The following is a 20,948-nucleotide window of genomic DNA, read 5'->3' as shown; positions in this document are numbered from 1 at the left end:
ATCTGGGGTACGCTGTGGATGTTGTATATCTGGACTTTTCAAAGGCATTTGACACAGTGCCGCATGAAAGGTTGGGATATAAAATGAGACTGCTGGGACTAGGGGAAAATCTGTGTATTTGGGTAAGTAATTGGCTTAGTGATAGAAAATGGCACATTCTCAGATTGGGTTGACGTTACCAGTGGAGTGCCACAGGGGTCAGTATTGGGGCCACTTCTTTTTAATATTTTTATTATTGACTTTGTAGTGGGTTTACACAGTCAAATTTCAATATTTGCAGATGATACTAAGCTATGTAATACTGAGGTCGATAGTTTAGCATTACAGAGGGATTTGTGGTAGCTTGAGGAGTGGGCAGAGAAATGGTTGATGAGGTTTAAGGTAGATAAATGTAAAGTTATGCATTTGTTCTATGGAAAAAAATATATGATAATGTTCTGAACAGTCAATTACTTGGTAAAACTGGAGCTGAAAAGGACTTGGGGGTATTGATGGATGGTAAACTTAATTTTAGTGACCAGAGCCAGGTGGCTGCTGCTAAAGCAAATAAAATTGAGATGTATCAAGAGAGGAATAGATTCTCAAGACATAGGGGCACATTTACTAACGGTTTTCTGGAGCACAAAAAATCCTTTGATTTTCTCAAAAATCAAAGGTGCGCCTTATATTCCAGTGCGCCTTATATATGAATCTTACTTACAGACAACAGCTGCCTTGAACTGTACACAGGTCTGCCACCTGCTGGTCATTCATCCTTATAATCAGGTGCGCCTTATAATCCAGTGTGCCTTATATATGAACCTAGACATTTTAGCAGGCATTTATTGATGGTGCGCCTTATACTCCGGTGCGCCTTATAGTCCAAAAAATACTGTATTAGGGGAATGGTGGGACTAAAATACAATGACAGATTACAACATTTGGGGTTATGCAAAAAAGATAAAGTAGAAATGGAGATTCAGCTCACCTTCCAGCTCTATGAGTGTGCCCAGTATGGCACGGAACGCCCCTCTGCTCGGGCCACAAACACGAGTGAAAAAATTCCAAGATCCAGCCTCGTCGGGAAACACTCGTAATCTTTATTTAGGCATGCATTAAAATTCCACTGCAAATAGTCTTGGCCAACGCGTTTCAAACGGACTGGCCGTTCTTAGTGATGGCTGATATAAAAGGATTTTAACAAACTTTTAAACACATGTATACATAAACACGCCCCCTTTTTTCTGACGTAAGTAAAGGGGAAACTTCCAGAGTTTCTACAAGGAGGAGGGAAAAGAGGAGGGAACGAACATTTAAAAACCGTTCTATAATACAGGTAAGGGAATGTCCTGCCAAAAGCACAATAATGTTTACAGACTGTTAACAATACAATACAGTAAGCTCACAATATGCATCAAAGTACTAGAGACACAATAATATAAAGTAATTTGTTTGTGACATATAGTCCCATGAGAACATGCATCACTCATTAGCGAAAGTAGAACGGAAATAGTTTCTCTTGGGAGAAAGGGGAGACACCAGTTCGGGGAGAATAATTAGTTAATACTTGATAGTAGTTATGAAAAGGACTGTAGAATCGTGGAGTCTTCCCCTGGTCCCAAAGGAAACTTGAAATACAGTTTCTGTAAAAACAAGAAAAATACAGGCTTTTAAGTTAAAATCAAGAAAATTAGGATTGAATGTAAGGAAGCATAGATGGAACTACAATGAGAGAATATATTATATAAAAAACGCATCAGTGTTCAGACATATCATATATTACATGTTTGAAAAAGCCCAAAGTATAAAATGTAAAACTGACAATAGATGTCTATTTAACCACATAATGGTACATGAGTTCTTTTTTAATATTTTAGCCATACGGTTGGCGGGATTCTAAAAGTAAAAATCCAGTACTCCTCGCGATTCCGTAGTAAGGTGCTAATACTTCCACCCTGCAGTGGCTTTTGAATTTTTTCAATGGCAAACACACGTAAGTACTCGGTTTGAGCATTATGCACTTGTAAAAAATGTTTAGAAGCACCTGATAAGTTACGGTTATCGGGATTCCTAATATCATTAAGATGTTCTAAAAATCGGATTTTTAATTTACGAGACGTTTGACCAATATACATAAGGTTGCAATGAGTACATTGTATGACATACATGATGTTACATGAATTACAATTTATATGGTTTTTTATGGAAAACTTTTTGGTACCATTACTGTTTTGAAAAGAAATACTTTTTTGAACAAATTTGCATGTGGTGCAGCGTGTAGCACCGCACTTATAAAAACCTGAATGTGTGAGCCAGGTAGATTTTATACTGAGGGGAACAGAGGGGGAACAGAGGTTCCCTAAAGTTGTACCTCGTCGTGGCACAATTCTGCAGCCACCACTCAGAATTTTCTCCAGAACTGCATCCGTCTTTAAAAGTGGTAAATGTTTTTGCACAATGCAAGAGATGTCATTGAATTGTGGACTGTATTGTAACACTAAGGTAGGCTTATTATAAATTCTTTTTTGGATGTTAGAGTTGGTGTTATTAACCAATGAGGATGAACAAATTAAGGAATTTCTATCTTTCAAAGACACACTCTAGCCCCGGCACCCCTGAGGACGCCACTAATGTGGCGAAACATGTCGGGGGGGGGCGTTAGTGTGAACAATTTTTAAATAGCAGACAAAGTGTGTGTGTGGCAAAAATTGCTTGAATGAATACTAGGGTAGAAAATAATACAGGTGAAACGTCACCATAGGAACGAGTATCAGCTTCATAGGATCTTATCATTATTGTGTTGGAGTGTAGCAATTGATTTGGCAGTGAATATTAACTGCAAACGACTCAAACATTGGCTCACTCCCAAATAGTGTATAGGGCACCTAAAGCGGCCACACTAAGGTCATGCGTGTACATTAATTGACACTCTTAGACCATCAGATACTGTATTAAAGAACTGCAACATTGTAGCAACGCTATCATCATATAATACCACCAGTATCAATTACTGTAATTGAGGGCTGCAACATTGTAGCAAAATTATCTGACAAATAAAACTAATTATCAAGGCAAGACTAAGAGCACAATATTGACACCTAGTGGCCGTTGATATTAAAGATCCTATGATTTTCTGGAGTTAGTCTCCCTAGTCTTAGCAAATACCACACAACGAAGTTTCCACGACGGTCTGCATAATTTTAATACAAGCCAGACATATGTCCTAGTTAGAATATTTCACTTTAGTGGCTGATAAGGAATTTCTATCTTTCAAAGACACAATATTTTTGGCTCAAGGTGAGACCTCATTACAATGGACAAATACCTGCACGGACAGTGCAAGGATGTCTCCAAAGATTCGTTGGATTTTGGAAATTTTCAGGATTTGCGACGCTGTGACAGCTATTTAGAAGGGGATTGTGTTGCACGTTATCAGTGTTTTTTTATAACTTCAAGGACCTCCTCCCCCTCCATTTCCCACTCCAGTGTATCAACCACCCCCCTGTCTAAAGTCGGCAAGCGATTATGTAAGAGTCTATGTAAGAGTGGAAGCACCTCAGGACTGATTAGGCTCATCTATCATGTATAATGAGGAATAGAAGGAAGTGAAACTCTCTCACATCTTATCAGGATGATACACGTCTGCCCCCCCCCAGCTCCCTTAATTTTAGGTGTGTACCAAGCCTAAAAGAGGGCATTCACATTTATCAGCATCCTAATATAGGTAACTCTGATAACATGCCCTGTGTTGAAGATATTTCTGGTCGAGTAGCGATCTCAGGGAATCCCTAGCCGCTGACAAGTCAGCCAGATCTGTCGGAGTTAAAGAGGATTTATGACGCAGCTCCAGCATCTGAATCTGTGATATTAGAGCATTTATCCAAGCCTAGATTTCCCTTTTTAGCAGAGTGCCATGTCTAATAAATATTCCCAGTAGGTCAGCGTTGAGCAGTTCCCACTGGCCTGGTAAACGGGATGGATCATCAGTCCCCAAAGACTGTTCATAGGAGGTACTATGTTCCCTGACATCTATGGCGCATAGAGGGTCTCTAAGTCATTCAGGCGCCATGTCCACGGTCTACAAGATCCTTGTGACAGTATAAGGGTCAGGTATATAGGGGCATGGTCAGAGTGGAGTATGTTTCCCATCAAAGCTGTGGGTTTCCATGTTAATACATTATGACACAGAAAAAAGTCAATCCGGCTATATGAGCTGTGTGCAGGTGAAAAGTAGGAATAATCACGATCTCGCGAGTGAAGGACAAATAATCCACAAATAGTTATTGGGGAAACAACAGTACCAATACCATGAGCAGGCCTGCTGACCACGGAATCCCCAGTGGGTAGTAAACTAGCTAGGGAGTATACCGTTACCAACCCCCACCATATTACGCGTCATGAAAAAGGTAACTCTGAAAGTATCCAACTATGAAAAACAGGAAACGGAAGAGGGGAAAGGGAGAAGAAGATAAAGACTAGAGTATAAAGAGGTAGCTGCATCTACAAGCACATGAATGGAGCAAACATTGTGAACACTCTCAATTAAATAAACATTTGCAGCAAAGACCCCTATAAGATTAACAATGTAAGCTCATCCGACCTAAGCTCAACGTGCACTAGAGCTTGCAGAATTAGCATATATTTCAGTACTTAACACTATTCCGGAGGGGGCTCCAGGCCACGACTCATGCAAGCTCCTCCACGCCCATGGCCACGTTGTGCTCTCTGCTGGCCACTCTGTTATCACTGGAGCAGGAAACTCCAATGCTGCATCTAGGGCAGGGACCTCAATAGGATGATGGATAACAAATCCGGTCTGCTCTCCTTATCTGGAGGCAGAATGAGAATCCCCATTAATAGGCAATATTCCTCTGTTGTAACTCATTCAGTAAAGGTTTGAGGGCCGTCCAGCGTGGATAGTAGGCTAGAGTCCATTCCCTGGGGCTGGGTGGGAGCAGGAGTCATGGGAGATGGAGCCGGAGGGTAGACCAAGGATGTATCCGGCCATTCATCCCCGTGCTCAGGCCACAGAACAGGAGACTGGGGTGCTGACATTGTTCTCTGCCCCTGGTCACTTCCCGGGGATCTCAGCCCCAAGATCTTAGGTTGGGTCCCTGTGTCCCTCTGCCCCTCCTGCTGGGCATCTATCGCCTCAGCGGTTTTGGGGAGCTTTGAGAGGACCCGCCAAGCAGAAGACCCAAGGCAGCATGAGCCTGACTATCCCAACCATGCCAGAAAAAACATCAGGGTCGGACTGATATTCTGCAAAAGGTACAGGGCGTGGACTGCTGAGGACTGGGATAGTCATTTTCTTTGATGAATCCCCTTTCCGATTGTTTGGAACATCTGGAAAACAGCTTGTTAGGAGACGACAAGGTGAGCGATACCACCAGTCTTGTCTCATGCCAACTGTAAAGCATTCTGCAAACATTCATGTGTGGGGTGGCTTCTCAGCCAAGGGAATCGGCTCCCTCGCAGTCTTGGCTAAAATCACTTCTGAATAAAGAATGGTACCAGAATGTCCTTCAAGAGCAACTTCTCCCAACCATCTAAGAGCAGTTTGGTGATCAACAATGCCTTTTCCAGCATGATGGAGCACCTTGCCATAAAGCAAAAGTGATAACTAAATGGATCAGGGAACAAAACATAGAGATTATGGGTCCATGGCCTGGAAACTTCCCAGATCTTAATCCCATTGAGAACATGTGGTCAATCATCAAAAGATGGGTGGACAAACAAAAACCAACAAATTGTGACAAAATGCAAGCATTGAATGTGCAAGAATGGACTGCTATCAGTCAGGATTTGGTCCAGAAGTTGATTAAGAGCATGCTAGGGAGAATTTCAGAGGTCCCGAAGAAGAAGGGTCAACATCAGGGCCGGATTAAGGTTGGTGGGGGCCCCTGGGCGCAAAATATGGTGGAGGCCCCCATTGAATGTAGTCCAGACAGGAAACAGCAATCGCTATATACCGCCACCCCAGCAATAACCATATACAGCCTCCCCAGTAATCCCTGTATAAGGCTCCCCCAGCAACCACTGTATACAGCTCCCCCAGCAACCACTGTATACAGCTCCCCCAGCAACCACTGTATACAGCTCCCCCAGCAATCACTGTATACAGCTCCCCCAGCAATCACTGTATACAGCTCACCCAGCAATCACTGTATACAGCTCACCCAGCAATCACTGTATACAGCTCACCCAGCAATCACTGTATACAGCTCCCCCAGCAATCACTGTATACAGCTCGCCCAGCAATCACTGTATACTGCTCGCCCAGCAATCACTGTATACAGCTCCCCCAGCAATCACTGTATATAGCTCCCCCAGCAATCACTGTATACAGCTCACCCAGCAATCACTGTATACAGCTCGCCCAGCAATCACTGTATACTGCTCGCCCAGCAATCACTGTATACAGCTCACCCAGCAATCACTCAATACAGCTCCCCCAGCAACCACTGTATACAGCCAACCCAGCAATCACTATATACAGCTCCCCCAGCAATCACTATTTACAGCTCCCCCAGCAATCACTGTATACAGCTCCCCCAGCAATCACTGTATACAGCTCCCCCAGCAATCACTATATACACCCCCCTATAATAACTATATACACCCCCCCCTATAATAACTACATACACCTTCCCTATAATAACTATATACAGTTGCCCTATTACTATATACACCCCCCTATAATAACTTTATACAATCCCTCTATAACTATATACAGACCCCAATAATAACTATATACACCCATATAATAACTATATACACCCCCCATAATAAATATATAAAATCCCCGTATAATAACTATATACTTCCCCCTATAACAACTATATACAGATTCCTATTAGTGCTATACACCCCCCCCCACACACACACACATAATAAATATATACAGTCCTAGATAAAATACAAGAATTGTACTCACCCTCCGGGTCAGGGTGGAGAACGGAATTAAACAAAGAGGGTGGCGCCCTGCTACAGGGCGCCGTGAGTCGGGGCGTGGTGATGTCACACTCTGAGACGTGACCCAGCGGCAGGGCGCCGCCATCTTTATTTACATTGGATCGTCTATGGCACAGCAGGGAACTTATTGTTCCCTCGCTCTGCCATAGACTAAAGGCAGAAACCTCGGCAGGATTTGGCCCGCAGCCCTGGGAGCCCGGCGCCAAATTTTGTGGGGGCCCCTTTTAAAGGCAAAGTGGTGGGGGCCCCGGGAGCCCTCCTATGATCTGGCTCTGGTAAAACACTGCAAATAATGACTTGCTGCATTAACTCATTCTAACTGTCAATAAAAGCTTTTGTTACTCATAATATGATTGCACTTGTATTTCTGTATGTGATAAAAAAATCTGACAAACACACATAGAAACCAGAGGGCAACAGATCATGTGAAAATATAATATTTGTATCATTCTCAAAACTTTTGTCCATGACTGTACAACTATATTGGGTTTATTAGAATTCATAACTGCATCAATGAGCTCCAATAAACAACTTTATTAGTCACGTCATCCAAGATCTTAGATCACACGGTAAACAGTTCTATACCTCCTTATAAGGTTTTAAACTAGCATGCATTACATTGGAATAACAGACAAAACCCCAACATTAAATAAACGAACTATACTTAACAAATCTAAACATATAAAACTTTCCAATATCTGTGCACAATATTATAGCTCAAATGGTATAATCATAGCTACCGTCCAGCAGCCTTCCTTCTACACAGCTGTGTGGTACTTCTCCTTAGTTCCTAGTGTTCCTTCCTTCCTGAAGACACTCATAATGTTCCTTCCTTACTGGTCACCATACTTCTCTCACAAAAGAATCTGGACCCATCTGGGCCATAGACTATAATGTGGTCTGACCTGATTGGTCATACCATTAGATAATAGTACATTTCTGATGGAATGTGTTTGTATATACCCAGATAGGGACAGTTGCCTTATGTTATGCTATTTTACATTTTATGACTTGTCCCTCAGCTACTAAAACAAATCTGGCCTGGTTTGTTAGGGTGGTACACAAAGGAACTGTTTTTCTGGGGGATAATGATCAGCTCCCTGTGTTTTACATCTCAACTCCTGACACATCAAAGATCATATCTGGGATACACAAACACACCCATAAAAATGCACTAAAAATGTGACTATAATATAAGTGTATTCCATCTGCCAATACTGAGATACCTATACATATTATATATATTTTTACTATATACTAACAAATCTACACCAAGACCCTTTACCATTGAATATTTTAGATTTATACACATTCTAATATATACATATTGTTGGAATAATAATACTGTATGCAACAACTACTTTTGTATGTATTGCATGTATGACCCCTTGTCTAGGGATATTGTAAATGTTAATAAAGTTAGGCTGTTTCAAAAAAAGAAAAAACTCTTAGAGACAGGAAGAGACAGCACAGACATCTTTCTTTGCTTGTTGCAGATGGACTGATAGCAGTACAGACATGTTATCCTGTATGCTGAGAAATTCTGTGAGTTCTGTTCATAAATAAAGTTCCTTTTACTATTCCACTACTGGAGAATGATCTGCATAATCTGCTGCTAACACATATAACATATACATGACAAACAATCAAGGTGTTTGTTAGGTTACCCCACAATATGAGTTTGTATCGTCCCATAAAGCAACCACCTGACTGTCGCAGGAAAGTATGAGGTGTGGTGGTTCTGTCCATTTGAGGTGGGAAACTGACTGTTTAATTCAGCCTTTATATCACATTTGTGATATGCTTATTGAAGAAATACATAAGTAGTTATCCATTCTGTAACATTGAAGAGTTTCATTGATCTCCTCTTCGGTTATGGGGGCCTCTAATCATTGAGCACTGTCGGAGAGGCCGAAAAAAGTAAGCTCATCTAAATATTCAGTAGTTGTATGGGCGAATCTAAATGTGTAAAGCTCAGCAAATTCTGTAAAGGGCAGCAAATTCTGAGAGAATGTCTTCAGGAAGATACTGTTGGGCCTGCCGTAATACGTAATACCGGGGGAGAGGAGAAAGTCTTATGTCTAAAGTGACATAAGTTGAGCACAATATATTTGCCACTAAAATGGCATTTTTGAGATAAAAACTATTTTTACTCTGCACCATTTACTTTGATTAGATTTTGGCCAGCATGTAGGAGGTTAAAATGCTCGCCACAACCCCAGATTAATTCTTTGAGGGGTGTAGTTTTTAAAATGGTGTTACTTCTATGGGGACATTGCCATACTCGGGACAACTGGCAGAATGCTTTTTGGGGTGTTTGTCTAAAGAGGCGTGAGTTGGACACAATGGGGGTCATTTACTAAGGGCCCGATTCGCGTTTTCCCGACGTGTTACCCGAATATTTCCGATTTGCGCCGATTGTACCTGAATTGCCCCGGGATTTTGGCGCACGCGATCGGATTGTGGCGCACCGGCATGCGCGCGGCGGAAATGGGGGTGCGTGGCCGAACGAAAACCCAACGTATTCGGAAAAACCGCCGCATTTAAAAACCGAAAAAGTGTCGCTTGGGAAGCGCTTACCTTCACCTGGTCCGAGGTGGTGCATTCCGGCGCGTTGAGATGATTTTCAGCGCAGCAGCGCTACCTGGTGGACGGCGGAGGAACTACCTTCATAAATCCCGGCGGACCCGAATCCTGTGCAGAGAATGCGCCGCTGGATCGCGAATGGGCCGGGTAAGTAAATGTGCCCCAATACATTTGGCACTAAAATGGCATTTTTGAGATAAAAACACAATTATTACTCTGTATTAAATTGTATTAAATTTTGCCCTGCATGGTCAGGGTTAAAATACTCACTAGATAAATTAATTGTGGGGTTTAGTTTCCAAAATGGTGACATCTTTGAGGGGTTTCTATTGTACTGGTACTTCAGTGGCTCTTCAAGTACACTGTGGCAACAAAAAACATTTACAGCCAAATTGGTCTGCTATATAGCAATAACTAATAGCACTAACGCCGTTCTAGACATTGCTGTGTGACGAAACAGCAGTTGACATCCACATGTCAGGTATTATGGATGTATATTTATCTCACATTCCGTTTGAATATGTACATTTTAGGTCTAAATAAGGATAGTCTTATACAAAAATCAAAATTTCAAAATTTACAATCCATTTTTGTTTGATTCCAGAGAAAGGGTTAACAGACTTCTCAAATGCTGATTTGAATAGTTTGAGATGTTATGTTCATAAAATGCTGTTACTTGTGGGGGCTAATAGTGCCTTTATATGTTACTTCCAAACTGAATTGGTCACTAAAAATTCAGCATTTTTTAAATCTCTTGAAAATCGGACAATTTCCTACTAAAACTTTAAACCTTCTGACATGTGTAATAAAAGGAAACGTAAAACAAATTATGGAAGACAAAGAAGCCAAATGGCAAAAGGTTTCTTAAAAAAAGTGTGGTATGATTTTTTTGGTCTGAAAAGTGAAAACTTTGAAAATTGTAATTTTTTTTATTTTTTTCAAAATTATTGAATCCCCCCCCCCCCAAAATAAAACTAACTAATCAGCAAAATTATATAACTGACATAAACACCAGTTAGATTTTAAGAAAGAAAGGGCTGAGCCTTAACGTACAAACTGGCTACGTCCTTAAGGGGTTAAGAAAACATTAGAAGCACATATTTAATATATTTTTTTTAATTTTTTAAACATGTTTATGTGTTATGAATTGATGCATACTAATAAGTCTTTATTCATATTTCCAGATCTATGTGCATTTAAAAGAAGGAAGTGGTACAGATGGTCTTGACACTCTGAAAAACAAGCCACAGCTACACCGCATAGTAGCTAAAAACCTGTGTCAAACTTTATCTGGAAAAAAATACATAATATTCACAGGCCCAAGCATCACTAGCTTAAATTTATTTGAAGAATTTGAAAAACAAGGTATGTATTTCATAACACACATTTTAAAATATGTATTTAAGAATTTCCAACAGAAAAGATAGGTTTCCATATATTCTAATGTTTTCCTCATGTAATAATATGCCCCGATACTTAGATCCAATGGGGGAGATTTATCAGGAAGATCCGAGAGCAGAACTGTTCTAGTTACCCATGGCAGCCTATCAGAGCTTAGTTTACATTTCGCCACAGCAGTTGTGATTGTAATTTCCTATAGTTGTGATTGGTTGCCATGAGCAACTAGAAAAGTTTTGATCTCAGACACTTATGATAAATCTCCCACTATGTTTTTATACACTGATATTCATACAATGCAGTATCATACTTTTTTAACTATTTATGTTTTTGCTGGAAAAGCACTTTCAGTCTCAATGTCCATTGGACACAGTTAGTATGAGATTACTTGTCACATAGTATTTATGTTTATATTGTTGCTCATTGTATGCTTAGATACATCACCTAATCATGGGTTAGTTAATTACAACTATTACTAGATGAATACTGAAGTAAAGTATGTGAATCTTCTTAGCTCCACTTGCTCTGTGACATGCTGAGTGCAGATAAGACTACATTAAAGGGGTTATCCGGGTTTAAAAATCTTTTTATGGCCGGGCTGGGGAGGGATAGTTAAACATAATAAACATGGACTTACCTCCTCCGGCGGCGCCGATGTCCTGCACCGCGGTCACTTCGATCCGTGCCCCTGTAAATAAACAGGGGCACGGAAGCCGCGCAAAGGGAGCTTCCGGTCCGCGTTGTGGACAGCTCCTCCCATCCGTCCCTATCTCTCAGAGTTGTAAGCGTTGGGAGATGGTGCGCATGGGAGCTTCCGGCCGGCCGGAAGCTCCCTGTGCGCCCCTGTACTGAAACCGGCGCACGGAGAAGACGGGCCGCGGCGCGGGACATCGGCAGCACCGGAGGAGGTAAGTACATGTTTATTATGTTTAAATAGCCCTCCCCAGCCCGGCCATAAAAATTTTTTTAAACCCGGATAACCCCTTTAATATGATTTGCATCTATTTCCAGGTATTTACTGCTGTGGATTGCTGAGCTCCAGAAAAAGTGACTGCACAGGATTACCGCTATCAATGATGAGTAACACAGATGTACCACTGTCTAGAGGACAAAATAGAATCAGGATGAAAGGAAAGATGTCCCTTATTTGCTGGTACAATAAAGGACACTTTCGTTTTTTGAACAATGCATATTCACCTTTACAGCAGGGTAAGTGTTAAGCAATAAAATATATAGAATTTATGTCTGAGTTGTATGAAATTGTTTGAATGCATTATTTTCTGCTCTACAGAATTAAAGAAGAAACCTCTTTAGTCTGTTCTAGATCCTGCTACAGTTCATGTTTTATAATCTTTCATTCACTGACATTTTGTTTTATGGAGATTTCTTATTAAACCCCTACTACGTCACATGACGGCTGCAGGTGTATGGAGAAGGCTCACGGGCTGAGCCCTCTCCATACAGGGTGGGCGTTTGCTGCATATTGCAGCAAACACCCACCGGTAACACCTGCTGTCGGTGCTGGAGGCATTTAAATCTTGGCGGAGCTGCCATCTTGGGTGTGATCTCCGACCCGAATGAAGTCATCAGGGGCAGCAATCAGTTGCCATGACAGCCTAGTGTCTTACGAATTTCCGAGGCTGTCTGGTTTTTTAGGAAGTTTTTAAGAATTTTAGGAATGATTAGGAAGTTCCTCATATAAATATAAACAGTAAAAATCATAAACGTGTTGTCACGGGTGCTCATGCGACCCATCACACGAGTCACAGGTGCACCAGTGTACCTCCCTGTGCCCCTGGAGCCCGGCTGCAGCCTCACTTGCCTTCCCTCACTGCAGCAGTGGTCCCCATGTTCCATTGTGGGCGTCCCTGTTTCCCAAGCCGGCTCACTAAGATTTAAAGGGCCAGTGCGCCAATGATTTAACCTTCCCTATTAAATTGCTGGCCCCTTGCTGACCCCCAGGATCTTTGTGCCTCGTGCCTTGTGAAAGGTTGTCTCCTGTTCTCAGTGCGTTTATAGTGTTTTCCCATTGTTACCCCAATTCCGTTCCTGACTTCGCTCCACTGCTGCCAGCCCTGACTTTCTGCATTGTTCCTGACCTCCAGCCTGTCTATGACTCTGTCTCAGCCTTACAATTGTGTACCTTGTCTTGGCCACCACCGCAAACCACCGACTGTGGAGAGACCTGGTGGTCCCGCAGCAAGTCCAATCCGTTTTGCGGCAGGCTCTGGTAAAAACCAGGTGCCACTTAGACTCCGTTCCCAGGTGACCACTTACATCATCGCTTGCGGTGGTTCAGTGGGTCCAATAACCCTGATCCTGACAGTAAGATCCGGCAATGGATCCCACCAAGGTTCCGCAACCTGAACTGGCTGAACTACCACTACCTGAACTCTGGGACAGGAACGACCCGGTCACAGCTAATCTCACCGCATTCCTCGCTAAATTCAGCTCAGGCATCATCTGCTCAAATTGCACTGCTAAACTTGCGCCAAGGGGACATGTCTGTTGGTGGCTATGCGGTTCAGTTCCACACCCTAGCTTCTAAGCTTGCATGGAATGAAGCGGCCTTGGTTGTCACCTTTAAAAAAAAGGACTTTCCTGACATATTAAAGACTCCCTGTCTGCACAAGATCTTCCCTGCTCTCTGAGTGGTCTCATCTCCTTGGCTACTCGGATTGACATCCGATTCTCAGAGCGTCTGTAGGAACAGCATCTCAAATAAGCACAGGTCAGGACCCATAGACTGCCCGCTTGGCACCAGTCTTTCAAAGGCCATCACAGCAGTTATCCTTGTCTGCTGCCCTGGTCTCCCAGCATCATCTTCCTGTGGTTCATCTTGAGAAGCCACTGGTCATCTCATCCATCAGTGGGCAGATCCTCTGTGATCCGGTATGGTACCGCATCGAGCCTCTATGTCTGCAAGTCGGGGCACTGCACAGAGAGAGACTGTCATTTTATGTGCTATCCCGGACCACGTCTTCCGTTCTTTTGGGTCTTCTGTGGTTGCTGCACCACGCTCACCTGCTCAACTGGCAGACAGGTGCTTCTTCCGGGTTCTTACTTAGACTTTACTGACTTTTTCTTGGAGAAGCAAGCAGAGACTCTGCCACTGCACTGTCCCTACGACTGCCAACGGGGTCGGTTGTATCCACTGTCAGTGCCTGAAACCGTGGCTATGTTGGCTCACGTGCAGGAGAATCTGCAGAATGTGTTCATACGCAAGTCCTCTTCTCCTGCCGGTTCTCGATTCTTCTTAATGGCCAACAAGGATGGTTCACTCCATTCATGCATTGAATATTGCGGTCTTAATAAGCTTACGGTGAAAAAATGCTACCCACTACTTCTGATCAAAGAACTCTTCAACAGTCTATGTGGACCCAAAGTCTTTACTAAATTCGACCTACTAAATTCAGCATATAATCTCATCCGTATCCGTGAAGGCAATGGATGGAAGACTGCCTTCAATACTCGTGATGGGCACTTCCAGTATGTGGTCATACCGTATGGACTCTGTTATGCACCAGCCATATTTTAAGAGTTTGTCAATGACATTTTTAGAGACTTGCTTTATACCTGTGTCCTTGTCTACTTGGACGATATCCTGCTGTTCTCTCTCGACCTTGAATCCCATCAGGTCCATGAACAGCAAGTTCTCAGGCGCCTACGGACCAATCCCCTAGATGCCAAACTCAAGAAGTGCCAGTTCCACCAAAAGAGTCTTCCATTCCTCGGGTATATCATCTTCTACAGATGGATCCACAGAGTTGTCTGCGGTACTTCAGTGTCCTTGCTCAGTAGGACTTTGTGCTATCCAGAGATTCCTAGTAATTACTACGCTAATTACTACTGGCCATTCATACTGCATTTTTCCTCCCTCGTGTCTCCCCTTGTGGCACTGACCAAGAAAAACGCCAATCCTAAACTCTGGCCTACGGTGGCCAACGAAGCTTTCCCCAAGCTGAAGCCTGCTTTTGCCTACGCTCTCTTTCTCACCCAGCCTGATACTGAGAAACCTTTCCTGGTAGAGGTTGACATCTCCACGGTTGGTGCTGGAGCCGTTTTCACGCAGAAAGGGAGGAATTACCTCATAGGTGATCGAGAGCTTCTGGCCATAAAGCTTGCTTTGGAAGAGTGGCGTTATCTTCTGGAACGAGCTTGTCATCCGGTCTGTATCTACACAAATCACAAGAGTCTCCTACCTCTCCAGAGCGCTCAGCGTCTGAATCCATGACAAGTTCGTTGGTCCCTCTTCTTCCCCTGCTTTAACTTCCTGATAGATTTCCAACCAGCAAAGGTCAGGGATGATGCCCTCTCTTGTGCTTCAGATAATGGGGGAAGAACCAGCCCCTCGACATATTGTTCCGCCTGAATGTCCTACTTCATTCCTCTGCCTGGTTTAGCGTCTTCTCCTCGTCTTGCCAGCCTGTTCTTTCTCCTCATCTTCCAGCTTCCTGGACTCCGTCTGCACATTGTTTCGAACTGGGGGGGTCCAGTTTGTTTCCTGGTTCTGGCTGTGCTGTTCCCCTTAGTTATGTTGTTATTCTATTGTTAATATTACTGCATTTTGTTCTGCCTCCATTATTGTTATATGTGAAATATATTGATGCTATGCTGTCATCTGCAGGTCAGGATGTACATGTGCTCCCTGTGCTTGTTTTGATAAAGTTTTTTTCTAAGTGGGTGTGGTTTTGGAGCCCTGTTCCCTGGTTTTTCCTGCCATTTTCGGTTATCTGTGACTGAGAACACATGTTTTCTGACCATCAGCGACAGGTGTCAGTATTACAGCAGCAAAGGTGTCAGCAACAGGTATCGTCTACAAGTGTCATCAATCATCAACAATCTCAGAGCAAGCACAATACCATATCAGTGACTACAGCTGTATGTGAGGTAAATAAACCAGGTCTTACTTCACATCAATGAGTTGCTGCATCTTATCTACTGCATCTGAGCTCTGGTCCTCTCTGCTCCATATTCTGGATACGAAGGTAGGAAAGTTTCCCAGTTACTATCTACCAGCCAGTTACACCTTCAAACGCCTAATGTGGGGACAGAACAGTCAGAAATTGCCTTACAGCCCAAAATCACAGTCAGAAATCTCCCCTGCAACAGGCTCATGTGCAGTGACTCTGCCAGGCTATATTTCATGTCTGCTAACTGCTAACTCTACCACAGATGTTTCCTGCTCATGCTTGGAGGTATGTGGAGAGAGCCAAAGAGACAAATGCTGTGCCCGAATATGCTTGATCAAAGTTTACACAGCAGGACAACCAGAAAGGGCTATAAAAATGTATGCAATCATTGATGACCAGAGCAACCAGTCACTAGCTTGACCTAAGTTGTTTGAAGCCTTTGGGATCAAGGGACCTGCAAAACCCTATACTTTAAATACCTGTTCAGGTAGCATAGAGACTTATGGAAGAAGAGCACACGGATTCATCTCTACTGCTCTCAAAGGGGATACAGAGATACATCTACCTACATTGACTAAATGTGACCAAATACCTGATCACAGGGATGAAATTCCTACCCCAGCATTTCACCAACCACACTTAAGGCACCTGGTCAGTGTTATCCCACCTTTGGCTATGGATGCCAAGATTCTACTTCTGCTTGGCAAGGGCAATCTAAGGGTACACAAGGTGCGTCAAGAGTGTAACGTGTTCAAACTGTACAAAAAAGCAGGGATGCCCATAATGTATCATAGATTATGAAAGCTTTATTATAGGTAAATATCAAAACACATACATTTAAAAACATTTAAAAAAGCACTATCAGTGCTAAAACAAACCAGTAGACCCCCGTGCCTATAGAATAATAAGTAATAGCTATAATCAAGAGAAACGTAACAGCAACAAAAGAAGATATCATCAAATAAATGTCAAGTCCACAAGTGTGGTATAGGTTAAGCTGCTGTGCAGCAATTCAGACCATAATTACCTATGTAGCATAGATGTAAGAGTTAGGCACCGGGAGCTAAGGAGTGTAACGTGTAAGAGTGTAAGTGTCCTAACTATGCCCCATATGCCCAGCAACTGGGCTTGGGATGGGTAGTCATAGGGAATGTATGCTCGGATCAACCAGGAGTTGACTCTTTTAAGACATATATGTGCGGAGACAGATGCACGTCTTACATAAAGCTATGCCCTCATAACTGTAAGTTGAAGAGAAACATACATAGTGCCTGTCGACATTCCTTTCCTCTATGCTGATGACCTGGGGAGATCAGTGTTTCCCACAACTCGGGATGACAATAAAGTAGCATTGTCAGTAGAGGACAGACAATTTATCAAAATAACAGACAGGGAGTTCTCAAAAGACTACGGTAATCTAATCATTGGGTTTCTCCATTGCCCTTCCAAGCTTCCAGAGCAAGACTCCCAAATAACCGGGAACAAGCTTTGTCTAAATTTAACTCTCTTCAGCATACCCTAAACAACAAGCCATGAATGAGAGAACATTTAGTCACCTTTATGGAAAAAATATTCTGGAAAAACTACGCAGAACTGGCTCCATCCTTAAAGATAAACGGGGAGAACTGGTACTTGCCTTCATTTGGAGTATACCATTCGCGAAAACCTAATCAAATTAGGGTTTTGTTTGACTCAAGCTCCAAACATCAAGGGGTTGTCCGGGACCTAGGTTCTCCTGACTACTGTAAAACTACATGTACCCTGGCTAACTTTCTAATATACTTACCGTTCCTGAAGTGGCTGGTTCCGCTCTGTCCACATCGCATCTTCTTCTGTCTTCTCTTCCGCTGACGTCAATCCACAGCTCTCTTCACCATTCGTCGCCGCCTCCGGGACGGATAGGCGAAGTCCTCTTCCATCGTCACAGGGATGGGCCATCAGCTTCTTCCCCTCGTCAGCGTCTTCCCGGCGCATGCACAGTAGAGGAGACACTTCAATGCGGCCACTGCGCATGCCCGGAGTATATAGTACTTTGCCATGCCATCTCGTCTACTGGACTCGTGTTCACGTATGTCATGGGGAGTTGATCAAATATGAGCTTCCCACAACTCATATGTGACCACCACCATGACATATGTGAACACACCTAAATATATGCACAGTCCCTTATGTGATTTTTTTCTTGGGCTGTGGCAGGCCCTGTGTAATGGAGAGCATTGACAAATATGAGGTCCATTTAATATTTTTGTTTTGTGACAATCCTCTCAATTACATATGTGACCACCCACATCCCAAGACAAAATGTCATAACCCCCCTATGACATGGTCCATGTTGGATATAGTCACAATGTGGTCATAGATATAGTGGTCACATATGAGGCATAACATATATGACCACGCCCCTTTAGATACGCAATGTATGGTGGAATGCCAGTTTCTGGTATACAAGCACTGAAATAATTGCAATTACTTGCACACTGCTCATCAGAGTAATGGAGCAGACGGCCATGCATGACCGTTCTGCTCCATTCATCTCTATGGAGCTGATGGAGAGTGCTGAGCACAGCGCTTGGAAATCTCCATCAGCTCCATAGAGATGGATGGAGCAAAACAGTCATGCGCAGCCATCTGCTCCATTACTCTGATGGTGCAACAAGGGATCCCACAGAGGTACGTGGACCCAATCGGAACCCTCGTTTTCGTAATCTTTGGGGGTATCGGAAAATCAATAAAAAGTGATCAAAAGGTTGTACATCCTAAAAATGACACGCACAAAATGACACCACCCACAGCTACGTACAACTAATTATAATATATTTGTAAATGTTTGAAATTATTCTAAAACCTATCCTAATTTGGTATCCCCGTGATCGTACCGACCCAAAGAATAAAGTAGACATGTCATTTGGGGCGCACACTGAAAGCCGTAAAGCCGTCTTGGAAATCTGACTGACACTTTGCTGAGGAAAGATTCAGTAGCTGGACAGGATGAAATATTCTCTGTGCACTGTGCAGGAAACAGGAGGTTTAGTGGGCAGGGAATGGCAAAGCCTGGAAGGTGTAGTGGGCAGGGAATGGCAAAGCCTGGAAGGTGTAGTGGGCAGGGTTGCCAGCACCGTGTAGGCTGGAATGGGTGGATACAATCCCTGCTGTGTTTACAGCACAATGCACTGTGGGGAGTGTAGTTTCTGCAGCACAAAATTGTCCATACAGGAAGCTGAGATTGTAAACATTTGCAGGCTGATGTGTAACCCCATATATAGGGAGGATTCAAAGTTTGAACCAAGGTAAGGTATGGTCATTAGGGTGATGATTGATGACTACTGGGAGCATCTGGTGAATTTTTATGGTCACGGATAACCCCTTTAATGATGTCCTAATCTGACAAACAACCTAGTTGGAGTCTTGATGAGGTTCAGGAAAGAGTTTCCTAGTCAGAGAGGACCACAGGAATTTACTCAGGTTTCTGTGGTACAGGGACAATGACCCCAGCATGGAGGTGGAGTATCGCATGAGGGTTCATGTATTTGGGAACAGCCCTTCACATGCTGTAGCGACCTGAGGCCTTCTCAGAGCTTGCGGGAGAAGGAGAGTACGGAACAGATGCCAGAGACTTTGTTGAAATGCATTTCTATGTAGATTATGCACTCAAATCATTACCTACTGAAGAAGTGGCAATTGATTTACTCAAAAGGGCTCAAAACATGTTGTACCAAGCTAAACTACGATTACACAAAATCGCTTCTAAGGAAATTTCAGACAGGGAGCGTGCTGTTCCCCTTAGTTCGACCGACCCCTTGTCGCTTCATAAGAGAAATGGAGAAGACTGCCGTGCATGATCGTTCTGCTCCATTAATCTGTATGTTGCTGTGATCGTCGATCTCCGTCAGCTCTGTAGAGACTAATGGGGCAGAACGGTCATTTGTGGCCATTTGCTGTGTTAATCTGAGGAGTGGCAAGGGGTCTGTCAAACTTCTCGTTTTCATGATCTTCAGTGGTCTCAGCACTGAGACCCCCACTGATCAGCAAGTTAGACCCTATCCCACGAATAGGGCCTAACTTGTCTTTGTGGGAAAGCCCCTTTAACGTCACTCTGAAGTGCAAATTGCTACGCAGAAAACAAGTCCTCATACAGCTCTTTACAGGGAAAAATTAAAGTTGAAGTTGGGGAGTAAAAAATAGAAACAAAATTCCCCCCACACTCGCTGCCGAGAACCTAGACGTCACCGAGCTCTCGGAAAGCACTGGTGCATGCATACTGTAATCTTATTACGCACGGCCATCCGCTTTGTAGTGCGGCTGTGCGAAATAAAGTTACAGTGCGAAAGTGCCAGTGCTTTCCGAGAGCTGGGTTGCAAGCACGTGAGGCTCTTGCATTGTTATGATTGTGACCAAGCGCCGAGCACCCTGAGTCAGGGGCCCAGGAGCGCCAAAATGGTAACATTTGCTTGCTGTAAAAATACATTTTTTGGCGAAACTGTGGATTTATGTGCCTTATTAAGACTGCCTCCAGCATCAGCTTACCTAACCCAAGGTAAAGGGATGTTTTGGTCAAAATGACTATTTTGAAATGGTAAGTTTCCTTTAAGTAGCCTATGAGGTCTATAAATACAGTAAAAAAAAGAAAAAACACCTTCTTTCCCTAGAACTCATTTAAAAATAAAGAAAAGAAATCATAAACATGTTAGGTATTGTCACGTCCCAAAATGCCCGATCTATCAAAATATAATATTTCCGTAGCAGAACCCCGTAATGGACGACACTTTTTCGCCATTTTGCATCACACAAAAAATCTAATAGAAACTGATCAAAAGGTGGTACAGGCCTCAATGAAAACATCAGCTCATTTGGAAAAAAAATTACACAGCTACATACACTGAACTATGGAAAAGTTATTAGTGCCAGAAGATGGCGAAACTAATTTTTTTGTTTTCAAACACAATGTTTAATTTTTTTTTAAATGTATTAAAACACCTTGACTACTTAAGGATGCAGCATTTTTTCATAAATTTTTCGCTCTCTACCTTCAAAAATCCATAACTTTTTCATTTTTCCATGCACAGAGCTGTGTGATGGCTTTTTTTCTGTGTAACAAAT

The 20,948-nt window shown here is 42.9% G+C and overlaps 1 protein-coding gene and 1 long non-coding RNA gene across 2 annotated transcripts in view; one reads left to right on the top strand and one right to left on the bottom strand.

Annotated features, from left to right (window-relative positions):
* Positions 1-20,948, bottom strand: part of LOC140121478 (uncharacterized) — a 78,960-nt gene that overhangs the window by 20,351 nt on the left and 37,661 nt on the right. The gene's annotated exons all lie outside the window — the stretch shown is intronic.
* Positions 1-20,948, top strand: part of PGBD5 (piggyBac transposable element derived 5) — an 87,244-nt gene that overhangs the window by 52,150 nt on the left and 14,146 nt on the right. Inside the window, exons 4-5 of the mRNA XM_072141116.1 lie at positions 10,725-10,905; positions 11,950-12,147. Of these exons, the coding sequence (XP_071997217.1) occupies positions 10,725-10,905; positions 11,950-12,147 (379 nt within the window). The remainder of the gene's footprint in view (positions 1-10,724; positions 10,906-11,949; positions 12,148-20,948) is intronic.

This window comes from Engystomops pustulosus, chromosome 3, assembly GCF_040894005.1.
Source record: "Engystomops pustulosus chromosome 3, aEngPut4.maternal, whole genome shotgun sequence".
In the NCBI taxonomy this organism is placed as follows: Eukaryota; Metazoa; Chordata; class Amphibia; order Anura; family Leptodactylidae; genus Engystomops; species Engystomops pustulosus.
This window is presented reverse-complemented; position numbering and strand designations above follow the sequence as displayed.